The following is a 16,214-nucleotide window of genomic DNA, read 5'->3' as shown; positions in this document are numbered from 1 at the left end:
GTGTTGGGGAGAGGCAGAGGTACGGAGCTTGTGCTTCTCGTCTGTGGCGCAGGGTTAATCAGTGGTACGCTGGCTTCAGAACAGATCTCTTGGTACTTATCTGCCCCCTTTATTTGTTTGGTTTTGTATATTTTATTAGAAATGGACTGTAAAATAGCCACTTAGACACTTTACCTCTTCAGTATGCAAATGTAAATACAATGTAATATAGGAAATCTTTTGTTTAATATAAAACAAGGCTGTCGATTTCTGCTGTACATTATTAAAAGTTTGTTTTATTCACGTGAGGTGTTGGAGTCTCTCGCGGTTTGCTGTGAAGGGTTAGCCATGGCGTAGAGGGGTAGGAACCGAGCGGCGAAGACTGGCAGAGCTTATAGTCCCCCAGCCCCCAGAGAAGTGTCGGGGGGGGGCTTGTTCACCCGCAGCTAAAACAATCTCCCCGGGAATCCTGCTCAGCAAATCTTAAATGTTGAATATTCCCCTTATTAGTGGAGATGCAGCTTCCATCGCCCGCTGTGCGCTCAGGAGGTGCCTTGATCGTAGCAGAGGTGAGACGAGGATGTGGCGGAGTGGGATTTCCAACCCACGCAGGGATGAGCAGCTGAAATCGGGTCTCCCTCTCTGGGGGTCGGTAGTTGGGAGCAGGAGGGGGACCCGCAGCTTCAAAGAAGGATAAATTTTAGTCCAAACCGCCCGGCATCCCTCTGAAATCCTGTTTGCTCGGAGGGCAACCGGTGCTGTGCAAACTGCCCCCACTAATTCTCCCTAATTAGAGCCTCTCGTGGACGAGCATGTTGTGAGCGGATCAAGGGGAAAATCCGCCGGGGCCTGGGGTCCCCCGTGGGCTCAGACTGACAGCGTTGGTGGGGAGGGGGAGCCGCCATCTGGGCTCGCCCCTCCTCGGTTTCCAGCTTTGTCTGCGGCTGCTGCCACGGCCCCCGAGTGGAAATCGAGGCCTGGAAATGGAGGCAGCGGGTGACTCGAGAATATGCTTTGGGGTTTTTTAAAGCAAAAATTGTCTTTACTCCTCTTTTAGGAAATGTGATGGGAAAAGAGGTCTGGGATGGCTTCAGCCAAGGGGCCAAGTCACTACCTTGGGCTGCCAGATTTTGGGAACAGGGTGGGATGTTCTTTGCTCCCTGATAAAGGGTGGTGGTTTGGTGCCCTGGGGTGGGTGGTGGGCTCAATCCTGTCCTTTCCTGAGCACTTCCAGCTCAGGAGCAGCTCAGCTCTGGGAGCAAGCTTGCCTCCTGGTAACCCCTGGACAGCCTGTGGGCGGGTGGCTTGGGTGTAACGCCAGCAGGATTGTTACAAACTGATTTTTTTGGCAAATTTTAAATAAACATCTGGTCATACCCCTCAATTCCAGCTGGAAAATTTCTGCCACCTCCCCGTGCGGCGCAGCAAGGGGCTGCCCGGAGCCGTGCGACGTGTCCACAGCAGACACCCCGTCTGCCTCCGGGAATTGTTCTTTCCTCCGTGTCCCCGTCCTCAGCACGGGCAAAGCTGTTGCAGGAACAGTTTAAATCCTCCCGTCCGCCCACGTTGGAAGCCCGGCCCGGGGCTCCGGCCGCCCCCCGCCTCCGGCTTCTGCCTTGAATTAAATCCTGGCTGTGGCTTTGGTGGCGGGGTGTTGTCCTGCGGGGTGAAGCGGCTGTGGGTGCTTGGCTGCAGTCAGGCTCCGGTGCGGCCTCGGGGAGCGGCAAAGCCCGGCATCGCTTCTGGTTTCTGCCATTACCGTCCCCAAAGTGATCTCCGGCCCCATGCAGCCCCTCCTTGGTCCCCCGCGGGGCGCCCCTGACATCCCCCGCGGCCTCCCTGCCCACGCTCCCTGCTGCCCCACGGCACCGTCCCCGGGATCCCCCGCGCCGGACCCGGCCCCCGGCTGGGGCGATGCCGCATGCGGGGCGGGGCTTACCGCAACGGGGCGTGGCCTAGCGTTAGAACGGGCGTAGTTTAGAGCATAACGGGGCGTGGTTAGACGCAGAAAGGGGCGTGTTCTCCCCGGAGGGGGCGTGCCGGGACTTGGCCCCGCCCCCAGTGGGCTGATATAGCGGCGCTCGGGGCGGTGCGGCCCGGCCATGACCCTGCGGCGGCTCCGGCGGCTCCGGCCGAAGGAGGAGGATGCGGCGGCGGCCCCGGAGCGCCCCGGCCCCGCCGACGTCTACCGGGCGCTGGCGGTCGCCGGCGGCACCCTGCCCCGGGTGCGCAAGGTAGGGCTGCCGGCAGCCCCGGGCGCGGGGAGGGCGGGGGAGCCTCCCCGGTGCTCCCCGGGTTGTGCACCGGGACCGGTGGGGACCCACCGCGACGCGGCGGGGGGGCCGGGGGTGCGGGGTGTTCCCCGTCCCGCGCGGCCACTGGTGCCTGCACCCTGCCCCGGCGTCTTCTCCCGGGCTCTTGTCCTGCCCCGGTGTCCTCCCCGTGTCCCTCCCCATGTCCCCATCCTGCCCCGGTGTCCCGGTCCTGTCCCGGTGACCCCCCCCAGCCTCTTCTTCTGCCCCAGCATCTCCCCACCCCGGTCCCATCCTGCCCCAGCATCTTCCCAGTGTCTCCCTCCCGCTCCAGTGTTGTCCCCCCCAAGTGTCATGTCCTGCCCCAGTTCCTCCCCAAGTCCTGCCCTGGTATCTTCCCTGTGCCCCCACCCTGTCCCAGTGTCCCCCCCAAGCCCCATGTCCTGTCCCGGTTCCTCCCCACGTCCTGTCCTGCAGCCTTCGGGGCGCAGGGACAGGCCCCCACCCTGGTGTACGTGGCCATGTCACTGGGACAGGCGTGTCCCCACTCCCCCCCCGCAGAGAGGGCAGGGGGACGGGGCACAAGGTACCCCGGGGTCTGGTGCGGTGGGACGCAGGACCATCCACCACCGCACCCCCGGGAAAGCCCCTCTCCAGCGGCGCTGGGGCTGTCACCGCCCCGACGCTCCCCCCGGCCCCGCGGCGCTTCCTGAGCGTCGGGGGAAGCGAGAGCGGAGCCGACATCCGGAGCAGAAGTGGCTCTCGCGGCCGTGCTGGCGTGGGCCGGGTCACGTGTGGCGGCCTGGCTCCTGCTCACCCGCCGAGGCCACCGCCGGAGACGTCCCCGAGGGGGCTGGCGCGTCCTGCGTCACCTCCCCATCACTGGGGTGACGTGGGGGCCCGGTGTGACGAGCAGCAACTTTCCCTATGGCGAACGCACCCGATTCTGGTGTTTTGCACTTAAACGCCCACAGATGCGTTTGGGACGGCCGGCCATGTGGCTGGTGACACCCGCGGGGCTGGTGACGCCTGCATGGCACAGAGCAGAGGGAGCTGGTGGCACCCGGCTGCCACCAAGACAGGCCACGTGCCGCTCTCAAGGCACAGCTCACGGTGACGCCAGCCGCACCATGCCGGGGCTGCCGGAGCCCAGCGGCCACGGAGGGGTATTTGGGGACAGCCCTGTCACCTCCTGCCCCACGGCGAGGGTCCTGCCATGCCCGGCCAGTCCCTCTGCCCGCCCACGCCTCCGCACCCTCCACAACAGGGACATTGTCCGGGCCGGGGGGGGATTTTGCATGAAAAAAACTGACTTTGTGACCACAACAGGGCCCCTCTGTGCCCGGGGCCCCCCCGGAGCGTGGCGTGGGGTGGGGTGCGGCACAGGCTGACGTCAAAGCGTGGGGCGAGCGCGGAGCAGATGTGAGGGTGGCTTTGAGCACCGATAAAAGCCTCGTTATGCCTGGCCGGCTGGGGGGGGGCCGCGGGGCGGTGGGTGCACCCGGGTGCTGGTTCGGTGCCGGCTTGGCACGGTGCTCCCCTGGGGTTCGGTGGGGTCCTGGTGGGACAGACCGTTTCGGCTGTCCCTGGAGGGGGTGGCGGGGGGACGTGCCCCGGGACGGTGTCCCCCGCTGACGGCTCTCCCTCTGCCGCAGGGTGCGGGGTTCAGGTGGGCGTCCCCGAGCCAGTCCCCGGAGGAGCACAGGTAGGGACGGGAGACCGGGCCCTGCTGATGGGGGGGACGTGCAGGAGCGGGGCGGGGGTTGGTGTTGCAGCGGGTCAGGGCTCGGCCCTCAAGACACCCCCGGAGCCCACGGGGACCTCGTCTGGCACCCATGGGACAGGGCTCTGCCCAAGTCCCTGGGGTCCTGTTCCTGGCGGGGGTCCTGTCCCTGGGGTCCCGACCCTGCCCAGCACAGAGAAAACCCAAACCCCGAAGCAGCGTTTCCTTAGAGAAGTCCCCGAGGTCTCGGTGGGCGAGTCGGGGTTGGGGGGCTCTGCCTGGTCCCTGATCCCCTTGTCCGCCAGGAGGGTGGTGACGCTGGAGAAGAAGGCAGAAGAGACCTTCGGCTTCGAGATCCAGGTGGGTTCCGTGCCGAGCTGTGCCGTGCCGTGCCATGCCGAGCTGTACCACGCCGAGCCATGCCATGCCGCGCTCCCCACCCTTCCAGCCTGCACCTTGCTTTGCTTCGAGGGTATTTTTAAATTGTCTCTGAGCCAGGGTTTATTTTTAGCGGTGACGGAGCTGCCTGGTTACCGAAGCCTGTGACGGCGGGGGCGGCCGGGGGGGCCCCGCCTGGGGCGCAGCCAGCCGGGGCGAGACCCCCCGGGGCCGGGGTGCTGCCCCGCGTCGCCCGGCAGCAATTAAATGCTGCCATTGCCACCTCATGGCTGCTGCTTGGGGGGGACCCCGGGGGTCGGGGAGCCCCCGTGCCCCTCACTGTCCCCCCCCGTTTCAGACCTACGGGCTGCACCACCAGGACAGGAACAGTGTGGAGATGTTCACCTTCGTGTGCCGGGTCCACGGCGGGAGCCCGGCTGAGGCGGCGGGGCTCAAGGCCGGTGAGCACATCCCGGGGGGGCTGGGGGGGTCCCGGCAGTGGGGACCAGCATCCCTGAGCTCGTCCCCCCCACACACCGTAGGGGACACGATCACAGGGGTGAACGGGCTGAACGTGGAGGGCGTCCGGCACCGCGAGATCGTGGAGATCATCAAGAGCTCGGGCAACATGCTCCGGTGAGCTGGGGGGGTACGGGGGGGGTCCCGGGTGGTCCCCAGCCCCCACACTGACGGCTGCTACCCCACAGGCTCGACACGCTCTATGGGACGTCCATCCGGAGGGCCGAGCTGGAGGCCCGGCTGCAGTACCTGAAGGTGAGGGGGGTGGCTGGGGGGGGGTCGGGGGGGCTGGGGACCCCCCTATGGAGTCCTCACCCCCCTCCGCTTCCCCACAGCAAACGCTCTACGAGAAGTGGGGGGAGTACCGCTCGCTGATGGTGCAGGAGCAGCGGCTGGTGCGGGGTGAGTGGGGGTCGGGGGGGGGAGTGGGGGGGGCTGTGGGGCACCCCCCGCCCCCCCTGACCCCTGCCATGTCCCCCATCAGGCGTGGTGGCCAAGGACCCCAGCATCTACGACACGCTGGAGTCGATCCGCTGGTGCCTGCAGGGTGAGGGGGGGCTGCCCGGCGGCTCCCCCCGCCCCAGCGCCTGCGGCAGCGACGACTCCCTCTACCAGACCTGCCTCTTCGCCTCCGCCGACTCGCTGGATGGGGACAAGGACGGGGACAAGGATGGGGACAGCGGGGGTCCCGCACCCCCCCCGCCACGACCCCGGCCGGCCCTGGCCCGCAGCGCCAGCCTCAAGTGCGGCGGGGGGCCGGGGGCCGCGGGGCGGCTGTGGGCCCGGGCCGGGGACCCCGGGGAGGGGGCGGCCGCCCCCCGCAAGGGCCGGCACAGCAGCTTCCGCCGGCGGCTGCTCAAGTTCATCCCGGGACTGAACCGGGCGCTGGAGGAGGAGGAGAGCCACCTCTAGCCGGGGGCCCCCCCAGGCCTATTTATTTATTTATTGCAAGGGGCTGCACGGCCCCCCGCCCGCCCCGGGGGCCGCTGGAAGGAGCTCGGGGTCGGTCCCGGGGGTCCCGGCTCGGCCGTTGGCTGTGGGGGTCACGGCACCGAGGGACGGCCGTGGGGACCCTCCCCGAGGCGGCTCACGAAGCCACCGCTCATCTCAGGAATCGGTGCCCTCCTCGCTGGGGGCACGGGGGGGCACCTGCGTCCCCCCGCCCCGGCTCAGGGGCCCACGGGGGTCCTGCCTCCCGCCGTCCCGGGGGCTTTTGTACCGTGCCGGCGCGCTCGGCGCTCACCAATACAGAGACTTTTTGCAGCGGCGTGTGGCTGTGACTGGGGGGGACAGAGCCCCGTGGGGACGGGGACGGGCTGGCTGGGGGAGGACGTGTCCCCCCGGGGGACCCCACCAGGCTGCAGCCCCCCTCAGCCCCCGCGCTGCCCCCCTTTGCCCTCCCCCCTGCCAGCCAGGCTCCGGGCAGGAAGGCCTCGGGGTGACCGATGTCACCTCAGATGCTGCGTGGGCTCCTGGGGACCCCCCGTGTGCCCCCACCCGCCGCAGCACCCCGTGCCATGGGCCGTGTCCCGGCGCTGCGGGGCCCCGGCCAGGCCCTTCCTGCCCCGCTTCCTCCGGCAGCCGGCGGGAAGCCGGTCCCACCCCGAGCCCTTCCGGCTGCGGGGGCCGGGGTGCCCGCGGGGAGCGGGATGGGCACTGGGGTCTCCCCCCCCCCTGCCCTGTTGCCCCCCAGTCCCTCCGAAGCAGCACTCAGAGGCCTTGGGGTGCATAGAGCCCCCCTCCGCTGTTGCAGTGAGCACCCAGGGGTACACGAGTATTCCCTTGCACAAGGATTCCCTTGCACGAGGGTGGCCTTGCACAAGTGCTGTGTGCAAGCACCGAGAGCACCCAGCCCTCTGCCACAGACCTGCAGGGGAGCGTGGGGCCACACCGTGCCTCAGTTTCCCCTCTGGCTTGTGCCCGTCCCTGGCTGGGCCACTCTGTTTCAGGAGCCCCAGCTCCAAGCTCCTGCACCCCACAGCCGGGCTCTGGGGTGTCCGGCCATGGCTCAGCCCCCCCGGGACCCAAGGGGGCTCTGCAGGAGATTTTGGGGATGAGAACCCGGGGGTGTGGGGGGCTGCGCTGTGCCGCAGGGCTGCATGCGCGTGCGTGTGCATGGTGCAGGGCTGTGTGTGCACACGCGTGCCGCATGTCTGCACGTGTGCAGCAGCTCTCCGCCGCTCTCCTGCCTTGTCCCCGTTCCAGGACGGCTCCGTGCTTGGACATTTATGGTCTGGCTGATGGGGCCGCACTCGCAGCGCCCGCCCGCGTGCTGCCAGGGTCGGGGCACCCCGTCCCCGTCACGGGACCCCCCCCGCGGCAGCTGCCACCCCACGCGGAGCTTTTTTTAGCCCCGAACTGGGGCTGCGTGTGTCCGGGGCTGGGCAGGCGCTGGCTGGGCACGGGGGTCACGCGTGGCACTGGCTGAGCCGGGCAGTGCCGGTGGGGCCGAGGCTGCGGGGTACGGCCCGGGAACGCCCCGGAGCAGCCTGTCATTACCGACAAATATAGGCCCGGGGCAGGGAGCCAGCGCCGGCCCTGGGCACCCTGCAACTACCGCCCGGCCCATGGGCACCCTGCAATCCCCCAACACCCACCTGGCCCATGGGCACCCTGCAATCCCCCGACACCCACCTGGCCCGTGGGCACCCTGCAATCCCCCGACACCCACCTGGCCTGTGGGCACCCTGCAGTCCCCCAGCACCCAGCCAGCCCCAACCACACAGGTCCTGGGGGCAGCAGGAAGGGCCGGCTGGTGGCCACCGTGTCCCCATGTCCTCAATGGGGTGTTGGGGCAGATCTGGCACCCCTGGGCCGGTGCGAGCCGGGGCTCCCCTTGCGCACCCCCATGGCCTTGCCGGGGTGACCGGGCTCGGGTTTCCTCCCCCGGAGCCGACCGGGCCCCGCGGCCTCTCCCGGGGTACAGCTAATCCCGGGTGCGGGGGCCGCCGGCGTCACCCTCCTGCCGCCGGCAGCGCCGCCACCGGCTCGGCCACCGAGCGAGGGGTGCGAGGGGGCTGCGACCGGCCATGCTCAGCCATCCCGGTGGCTCCGGGACCCCCCCCCAATGGCTCCCGGACCCTCGACAGCTCCAGGACCCCCGGTCTGACCCTGCACCGGGGGGCTCCCGGACACGCCCCCGGGCTGGCACCGGCTCTGCCTCCCGGTTTGCACCGGCTGCAGCCCCGGGCCGAGTCCGGGTACCGGCCGTGCCGCTCGCGGGGTGCGAGGACCCCGGCAGGTCCCGGCCGAGCCCGGGGGATCCCCGCGGGGGCGGCCCCTGTGATGCCGCGGGATCCCGGGGACGTCAGCGGCCAGGTGTGACGTCACGGGGCCCCCGCCTGGGGCGGGCGGCGCGCGGGGCCGGGGCCGGAGCGAGGTAACGGGCGGCGGGAGGAGGCGGCGGCGGCGCCCGGCCCCGAGCCGTCACCTCCGGTACCCCCGAGTCCGCCCGGGCTCCCGGGGCAGTGCCCCCCCGGTCCCCTCCGGTGCCGGGCTTCCCCCCTCGCCGCTCCTCGGGGGGCCGGGGGGGGTCCCGTGAAGCCGGGCAGGGTCCCGGCAGCTCCTCCCCGGGCCCGGGCCCCGCCGTGCCGCCCCGACGCCCCGGGGATGGGCCGGTGCCGTACACGCGCCCCCCGGCGCGGGCTGCGGCTCCCGGGGCACGGCGGCACCGGCCCGAGGGCGGCTCCGCTCCCCAGGCGGGGGCCCTGCCGCTGCGGGGGGCATTGCTGGGGGGGCACTTACGGGGGTGGCATTAACGGGGGTGACATTGCTGGGGTGGCACTAACGGGGGTGGCACTAACGGGGGGGACATTACCGGGGTGGCTCTAACGGGGGGGCATTGCCGGGGTGACACTACCGGGGGTGGCACTAACGGGGGGGCATTGCTGGGGTGGCACTAACGGGGGTGGCACTAACGGGGTGACATTGCTGGGGTGGCACTAACGGGGGTGGCACTAACGGGGGGGCATTGCCGGGGTGACACTACCGGGGGTGGCACTATCGGGGGGGCATTGCTGGTGGCACTAATGGGGGTAGCACTAGCTGGGGGGGCATTTCTGGTGGCACTAACGGGGGTGGCACTAACGGGGGGGCATTGCCGAAGGCTGGCATTGCTGATGGCACTAACGGAGGTGACACTAACAGGGGTGGGGGACATTGCCCGGGCTGCCGGACAGGGGAGAGGGGACCGGGCACGGCAGGCCGGGTCCCCCAAGATTCCCAGTTTGCCCCCGGCAGGAGGTACCGGGGGGTACCGGGGGGGCTGCCGGGCTCCTCCCCGCCCGTCCCTCGCCCTCCCGCCGGCCCGGCCCGGCCCCGCTCGGGCTGAGCTCATCTTTCCAGCCCGCGGGCGGTGTTCCCGGCGCTGGGCGCCCGCCAGCAGCCGCCGCTCTTTCCATCGCCCCGGCCAGGGTCTTCCCGCGGGGACCGGGGCGGGGGGGGCGCGGGCGTCCCGCGTCCCCCCCCCTCCCGGGATCAGCCTCCCCGGGCAGCGAGCAGGAGGAGACCGGGGGTACCGGCACCGGGGACGCTGAGCACCGAAGATACCGGCTCAGATGGGCACTGGGCATAGCGGCACCGGGGATACGGGAGAGCACCGGGGATACCGGCACCGGGGATAGCGGCACCCAGAGGGCACCGGGGATGAGGGCTCCGGGGTTGCCAGCACCGAGGGGGCTCCGGGGATGGGGGCTCCGGGGATGGGGCACCGGAGATACGCGCACCGAGAGGGCACCGGGGATGGGGGTACCGGGGATGGGGGCACGGACGGGGCGCCGGGAATATCGGCACCGGAGATACCGGCACTAAGGGGGTACCGGGGGATGCCAGCACTGGGGTACCAGCAGCAAGGGGACACCGGAGATACCGGCACCGGGGATACCGGCACGGAAGGGGCACCGGAGATAGCAGCACCCAAGGGGCACCGAGGATGGGGGCACCGGGGATACGGCCCCTGCTGCCGCCCCTGTCCGTCCCGGCTCGCCGCTCGTCCCGGTGCCGGCCCCGGGGCCTCCCTCCCCCCCGTCCCCCCCCCCATCGGCGGCCCCGGGAGCCCCGGGGGGGGGGGCGGGGGGCGCCCGCGCTATTTTTAGCCGGGGCCGCGCGGGTATTTTTAGCGCGGGCGCCGCGGTTGCGTCAATGGAACCCCGCGTGCGTCACGGCCGCGCCCCCGCCGGAACCGCCCCCCCCGCGCCTTCTACGGCGCCGCCGTGCGTCACGGGCCCGCGCGCCGCCCCGCGCGTCACCGAGCGCTTAAGAGAAAGTAGTGGCGGGGCCGGAGCCCGGCGGAGCCCGCGCAGCGGCGGCGGCGGCAGCGGAGCGGGAACCGGAGCGCCGCCGCGCCGGCACCCGGGTACGGGCGGGGACCAGGCGGGGGGGCACCGGGGGCGGGACGTCCCGGGGGTACCGGGGACCGGGGGGTGCGCGCACCGGGAGATGCACCGGGTGGCACCGGGGGGAGAGACGGGGTCGGGTGTCGCGGTGCCACCGGGAAGAGTCGGGGGTCTCCGAGATTGGAGCCGTGCCGGGTGTCCCGGTAGCACCGGGGAGGGCTCAGAGCGGTGGGCGTCCCGGTGGCACCGGGGATCGCCAGGAGTCGCGTGTCCTTCGGACACGCGAGCCCCGGCTGCCCCCGGTGCCACCGAGGAGAGTCGGAGGTCTCCGGGGAGAGCCGGGTCGGGTGTCCCGGTAGCACCGGGGGCTCAAAGCGGTGGGCGTCCTGCAAAGTGCATGGGGTCGGGCGTCCCGGTGCCACCGGGGAGAATCGGAGGTCTCCGGGGGGAGCCGGGTCGGGTGTCCCGGTAGCACCGGGGGCTCAGAGCGGTAGGCGTCCCGGTGACACCAGGGAGAGTCGGGGGTCCCGATGGAAGGGACCGGACAGTGTGCACCGTGCGGGGCTGGCCCTCGGGGGTACCCGGGAGCACCGGGGAGAGCCAGGGGGGAGGCGCACTGGACAGAGCGAGGAGTCCCGGTCCTGGAGGTCCCGGGAAGAGCCCGACGCCGGGCTCCGGGAGGAGCCGTGCAGGACCGGGAGCCGTTTCTCGGGGTTGCCCCCAGCCGTGCCGGGCTACCGGGCTGGGACCGGGCCTGATCCCCGTTCCCGGGACTTCCCACGGGGTCTGGCTGCAGCCAGGGAGAGCCCCGGGAGTTTTGGGGGGCAGAGCCACCCCCAAACCGGGCATCGCCCCGAGCAGAGCGGTTGCGGAGCCAGAGCAGGCAGCACCGTGCAGGCAGCACCGTGCAGGCAGCACCGGGGACATTGCGGTGTGGGCAGCACCGGGGGCACTGCCAGGCAGGCAAGCCCCCCACTGCCCACTGAGGCCTGGCAGCGGCTGCGTTTTGGCAAGGCAAGGCAGCAGGTGCCGGCAGGGAGGAGGGCAGCGTTACCCCCCCCCGCCCCGGTGCTGCCGGCTGCTCTCGCCCGCCCGCGGCCCAGGGCCCGGTGCCAGGGGCTGCCACCAGCCCCCGCGGGCAGCGGCCTCCAGGCCTGGGCACGGGCAGCTGCCTGCACTCCCAAATGAGGAATCTGCAATTAGTGCCCGGGCCGTGGGCAGCGCGGGGGCTGCTGCGGGAATTTGTGCCCGGTCCCCTGGAGGGGGGTTCATGGCAGGGGGGACCCCAAATGCTGCCAGCGAGCGGGTGAGGGCAAAACCATTTGAATAAGGAAGCGGCGACCATGCCGGGTGCTGCCCGCTGCTGCCAGGCAAACGCTGCGCCGGGACCGCAGGGAGGGTCGAGGCTTTGCATGGCCGGGCCGGTGATTTGCAGCCGGGATTTGCATGGAGGCGAGGAAAGCTGCCACCGGCAGAGCCGGTCTCCCCCGCTGCCATGTCCCCAGCACGGCCTTGTGCCCCCCGCCATGTGCGGGGACAGGAGGCAGCCGGGGAGTGACCGTCCCCTCTGAACCCACCGCCGGAGCCCGGCACAGCTCTGGTCCCCAGCAGACGGGCGCAAACCCCACCGGGGCACCGGGAGTGGGCTGGGGGCCAGTGCCACCCCGTGCTGGGTATTTTTAAACCCGGCTCCCCGGGCAGGTATCGGCTTTCTGGGCACCGGCGAAAGCTGCCCGGACTTGGCTGGGGGAAGCCGGGGGATGGCGGGTGAGCTGGCAGCGGTGCCGTGCCGGGGCTGCGGCGGCCGGGGGCCAGGCGCAGCGTGACCTTTAAAGGTCTGCGAGATGAATTACATTATCGTCTTGCCATCAGGGTCACTCCTGGCTTGGCTTTCAGCAGGACCTGGGACTCCTGTTATGTCTTACGCCGGGCCGGATCCGTGCCGCAGTGCCGGGGGACTGCAGGGACGGGGGGGTGGGCTCCTCTCCCCCCTGCAGCCGGCGGGTTTGGCTGCGTTTGCTTTTCCAATAGGCTCCGAAACGGGTGGGGGGGGGGAATCGGACCCTCGAGCCTTGGTTCAGTCTCGGCTCCGGCTTCCCCCGGCCAGCCCGGGACTCGGGAATCCGCCGGCCGCATTCCTCCCTCCTTCCCTTTCGGTGGCTTTGCTAAGCCAGCGTTTTGGGGAATGTCCTTTGCGCCCATTGGCTGCGGCGTGACCTTTCCCGGGGACAGCAGCGGCCGTTACCGGGCAGCCAGCGGCTCCGGGGGTCCGGCTCCGGCCCCGGCTGCCTGCGAGGGGAATCCCGGGGAAGCCCCTGCGGCTCTCGCCCCGTCTCCATCCTCCACCCGGGACGGAGGGGCCGCGGGGAGTGGGCGCGGCGGCGGGGGTCCGCGCTGACGCCCCGTTCTCCCCGCAGAGATGCCCTGCATCCAGGCGCAGTACGGCACGGCGGGCACCGGCCCCTGCGAGCGCTGCCCGGCCGAGCTGCTCAGCCCCGAGGGTGGCCGCTTCCCCATGGAGGTGGCCGGAGCGGACCTGGTGGCCGCCCCCGCCCTGCCCAGCTTCAGCACCTTCATGGAGGGCTACGCCGGCGAGTTCGACGCCTTCCTCTACCAGCTGCCGGCCGGCAGCCAGCCCACCGCCGCCTTCAAGCTGGAGGACTTCCAGGTGTACGGCTGCTACCCCGGCGCCTTCGGCGGGCAGCCGGATGAGACCCTCTCCTCCAGCGGCTCGGACTGTTACGGCAGCCCCTGCTCCGTCCCCTCGCCCGCCACGCCGGGCTTCCAACTGCCGCAGGCTCCGGGCTGGGAGGGCTCCTTCGGGGCGTACTCGCCCCCACCGAACTACGAGGGCGGGCGGCCCTGGGCTGAGCCGGCCAAGGGCGGTGGGTCGCAGCCCCCCTTCTTCGCCTTCGGCCCCCCGGCACCCAGCCCCGGCGGGTCCCCCGGGACGTTGAAGGGGCAGCCGGGTCCCTCGCCCCGCCTGGACCCGCGGCTGCTGGACACGGACGCCTTCGCCCTGGCCCAGGGCTCCCCCGGGGGCTTCGCCGGGCTGGCCCCCGCCTCGCCGCTGCTGGAGGGGCCGGCGCTGGCCCCCGCCAAGGCACGCAGCCCCGGGGCGGGCGAGGGCCGCTGCGCCGTCTGCGGGGACAACGCCTCCTGCCAGCACTACGGCGTGCGGACCTGCGAGGGCTGCAAGGGCTTCTTCAAGGTAAGGGGACCCCCCTCCCTCCCCCCGCGCCGCCCCCCAACCCGCTGCCGGGATGTTCCCACAATGCTTTGCGGGAGGATGCTGCGGGTCACCCCGGGGAGGGGCAGGGCAGGGAGCGCGGCCCCGGGAGCCCTCCCCGTGGATGCGGAGCCGGATGCCGGGCTGGAGCGGGAGGCAGGGGAGGACAGAAGGGCTTTTGTTCGGCGACTCGGCGCCCCGGGCTGAGCTTGGGCCGCTCCTTCCCCGCCCGCAGCGCACGGTGCAGAAGAACGCCAAGTACATCTGCCTGGCCAACAAGGACTGCCCCGTGGACAAGCGGCGGAGGAATCGCTGCCAGTTCTGCCGCTTCCAGAAGTGCCTGGCCGTCGGCATGGTCAAAGAAGGTACCGGGGTCCCGTCCCGGGGTGGGGGGTCCCAGCAGGAGCAGGGGGGGTCCTGCTCCGCAGCCGCCTGGCTGCGCTGAGGACAGACGCGCTCATTGCATGTCCCTCGCCGCAGTGGTCCGGACCGACAGCCTGAAGGGCCGGCGGGGCCGGCTGCCCTCCAAGCCCAAGCAGCTGCCGGACGCATCCCCCGTCAGCCTCATCACCTCCCTGGTGCGGGCGCACATCGACTCCGTCCCCAGCGCCACCAAGCTCGACTACTCCAAGGTAGGGCCGGTACCACCCCGCGCCCTCCCGGGGCTGCGCCAGGGCCGGATCCTGACCCCGTCCCCGCGGCAGTTCCAGGAGTCGGCACCGTGCCAGTTCGAGAAGGAGGATTCGGTGGACGTGCAGCAGTTTTACGACCTGCTCACCGGCTCCATGGACGTCATCCGTAAGTGGGCTGAGAAGATCCAGGGCTTCGCCGAGCTGCCCAAGGAGGACCAGGACCTGCTGCTGGAGTCAGCCTTCCTCGAGCTCTTCATCCTCCGCCTGGCGTACCGGTGAGCCCCGGCGCAGCGCGGCGGGGAGCCCGGGGCCGTGGCGGGGTGGTGACGCGTGGTTGTGCCCGCAGCTCCAAGCCGGAGGAAGGGAAACTCATCTTCTGCAACGGGGTGGTGCTGCACCGCCTGCAGTGCGTGCGGGGCTTCGGCGAGTGGATCGACGCCATCCTCGAGTTCTCCCAGAGCCTGCACCGCATGAGCGTCGACATCCCCTCCTTCTCCTGCCTCGCCGCCCTCGTCATCATCACAGGTGAGACCCCCCCCGCCCACCGCTGTCCCCTTCCCCACCCTGCGGCCATCACCCTGGCCTCACACCTCGTGGCCGTCCCCAACCTAGACCGCCACGGGCTGAAGGAGCCGAAGCGGGTGGAGGAGCTGCAGAACCGCATCGTGGGCTGCCTGAAGGACCACGTGGCGGCGGCGGGGGCCGAGCCGGGCCGCCCCGGCTGCCTCTCCAAGCTGCTGGGCAAACTGCCCGAGCTGCGCAGCCTCTGCACCCAGGGCCTCCAGCGCATCTTCTACCTGAAGCTGGAGGACTTGGTGCCACCACCGCCCATCGTCGACAAGATCTTCATGGACACGCTGCCCTTCTGAGTCCCCGGCGAGGGGCTGCTGCCAGCCCCTGACCCCCCCGGGGACACCTAGGACACCCCCCAGGGATGCCTAGGACCCCCCCCGGGGACCCCTGGATCACCCCCAGGGACGCCTGGGTCCCCTCGGGGACACCCAGGTCCCCCCATGTGCCTTCACGGCGCCGGGCGCAGACGCACAGCAGCCCCGGTGCCTTTCCCCCCCCGCGGCGGGGGGGCCATCGCGGCGCTCCCCTTCTCCCCTGTAAAAATGCCCCCGTTGTAAATAGCGAGCGGCCGGATCCTGTACAGAGCGGGGAGCGCGGGGGCGGGGAGGGGGCTCCAGCCCCCCACCCTCGTCCCCCTCCCCTTTATATTTTTTTTTTCTTTTTTTTTTTTTCCCCCCCCTCTTTTGGCCATTTTCTGTATATAAACTTGTACGTACCTTGAGAGCCCCCGCCTCCCCCCCGGTAATACCATCTCTATTTAATATGCGGTGATTTGGAAGGGGGGGGTGGCTGAGCACCGGGGCTGGGGACAGCCTGGGGGGGGTGGCTGAGCACCGGGGCTGGGGACAGCCTGGGGGGGGTGGCTGAGCACCGGGGCTGGGGACAGCCGGGGGGGGGGTGGCTGAGCACCGGGGCTGGGGACAGCCGCGGGGGGGGTGGCTGAGCACCGGGGCTGGGGACAGCCGCGGGGGGGGGTGGCTGAGCACCGGGGCTGGGGACAGCCGCGGGGGGGGGTGGCTGAGCACCGGGGCTGGGGACAGCCTGGGGGGGGGTGGCTGAGCACCGGGGCTGGGGACAGCCGCGGGGGGGGGTGGCTGAGCACCGGGGCTGGGGACAGCCTGGGGGGGGGTGGCTGAGCACCGGGGCTGGGGACAGCCTGGGGGGGGGTGGCGGAGCACCGGGGCTGGGGACAGCCTGGGGGGGGTGGCGGAGCACCGGGGCTGGGGACAGCCGGGGGGGGGTGGCTGAGCACCGGGGCTGGGGACAGCCTGGGGGGGGTGGCTGAGCACCGGGGCTGGGGACAGCCGCGGGGGGGGTGGCGGAGCACCGGGGCTGGGGACAGCCGGGGGGGGGTGGCTGGGGGCCGGGGCTGGGGACAGCCGCGGGGCCGGGGCCGCACGTTGCCCACGCCGCTGCCCTTGAACCGTCACTCACCCCCGCGGCGGCGGCTGCCGCGGTCCCGCACCTGTCACCCGCCTGATTTATCCTCCCCCAAAATAACCGGGAAGCGTGACCGGGTCCCCGTGTCCCCGGGGACGCGGCCATTGGCAGGGCCGGCCCTGGCGGGGGGGGGGGGACACGGCGTTTGGGGTCCCC

The 16,214-nt window shown here is 71.0% G+C and overlaps 2 protein-coding genes across 3 annotated transcripts; both read left to right on the top strand.

The window, feature by feature from the left end:
• The first annotated feature begins 2,081 nt into the window (after positions 1-2,081).
• TAMALIN (trafficking regulator and scaffold protein tamalin) lies at positions 2,082-6,114 on the top strand. Its single transcript, XM_075133991.1, has 8 exons — positions 2,082-2,213; positions 3,887-3,936; positions 4,260-4,314; positions 4,691-4,793; positions 4,875-4,968; positions 5,040-5,106; positions 5,187-5,253; positions 5,336-6,114. The coding sequence occupies exons 1-8, from the start codon at positions 2,082-2,084 to the stop codon at positions 5,761-5,763; spliced, it is 996 nt and encodes a 331-aa protein (XP_074990092.1). The 3' UTR covers positions 5,764-6,114.
• Positions 6,115-10,105: 3,991 nt separating this feature from the next.
• On the top strand, positions 10,106-15,341 carry NR4A1 (nuclear receptor subfamily 4 group A member 1). Of its 2 annotated transcripts, XM_075133645.1 has the most exons (7): positions 10,106-10,204; positions 12,602-13,395; positions 13,649-13,778; positions 13,894-14,045; positions 14,118-14,320; positions 14,392-14,570; positions 14,658-15,341. In XM_075133645.1, exons 2-7 carry the CDS (start codon positions 12,604-12,606, stop codon positions 14,912-14,914), a joined length of 1,713 nt encoding a protein of 570 aa, XP_074989746.1. In that variant the 5' UTR covers positions 10,106-10,204; positions 12,602-12,603; the 3' UTR covers positions 14,915-15,341. The 2 variants fall into 2 exon arrangements, with proteins under 2 accessions (XP_074989746.1, XP_074989747.1); XM_075133646.1 differs by having other exon boundaries at positions 10,121-10,204; positions 14,392-15,341.
• The last annotated feature ends 873 nt before the right edge of the window (positions 15,342-16,214 follow it).

The sequence above is a fragment of the Calonectris borealis genome, chromosome 30 (genome assembly GCF_964195595.1).
Source record: "Calonectris borealis chromosome 30, bCalBor7.hap1.2, whole genome shotgun sequence".
In the NCBI taxonomy this organism is placed as follows: domain Eukaryota; kingdom Metazoa; phylum Chordata; class Aves; order Procellariiformes; family Procellariidae; genus Calonectris; species Calonectris borealis.
The sequence above is the reverse complement of the archived record's forward strand: the minus strand, read 5'-3'. Positions and strand labels throughout refer to the sequence as shown.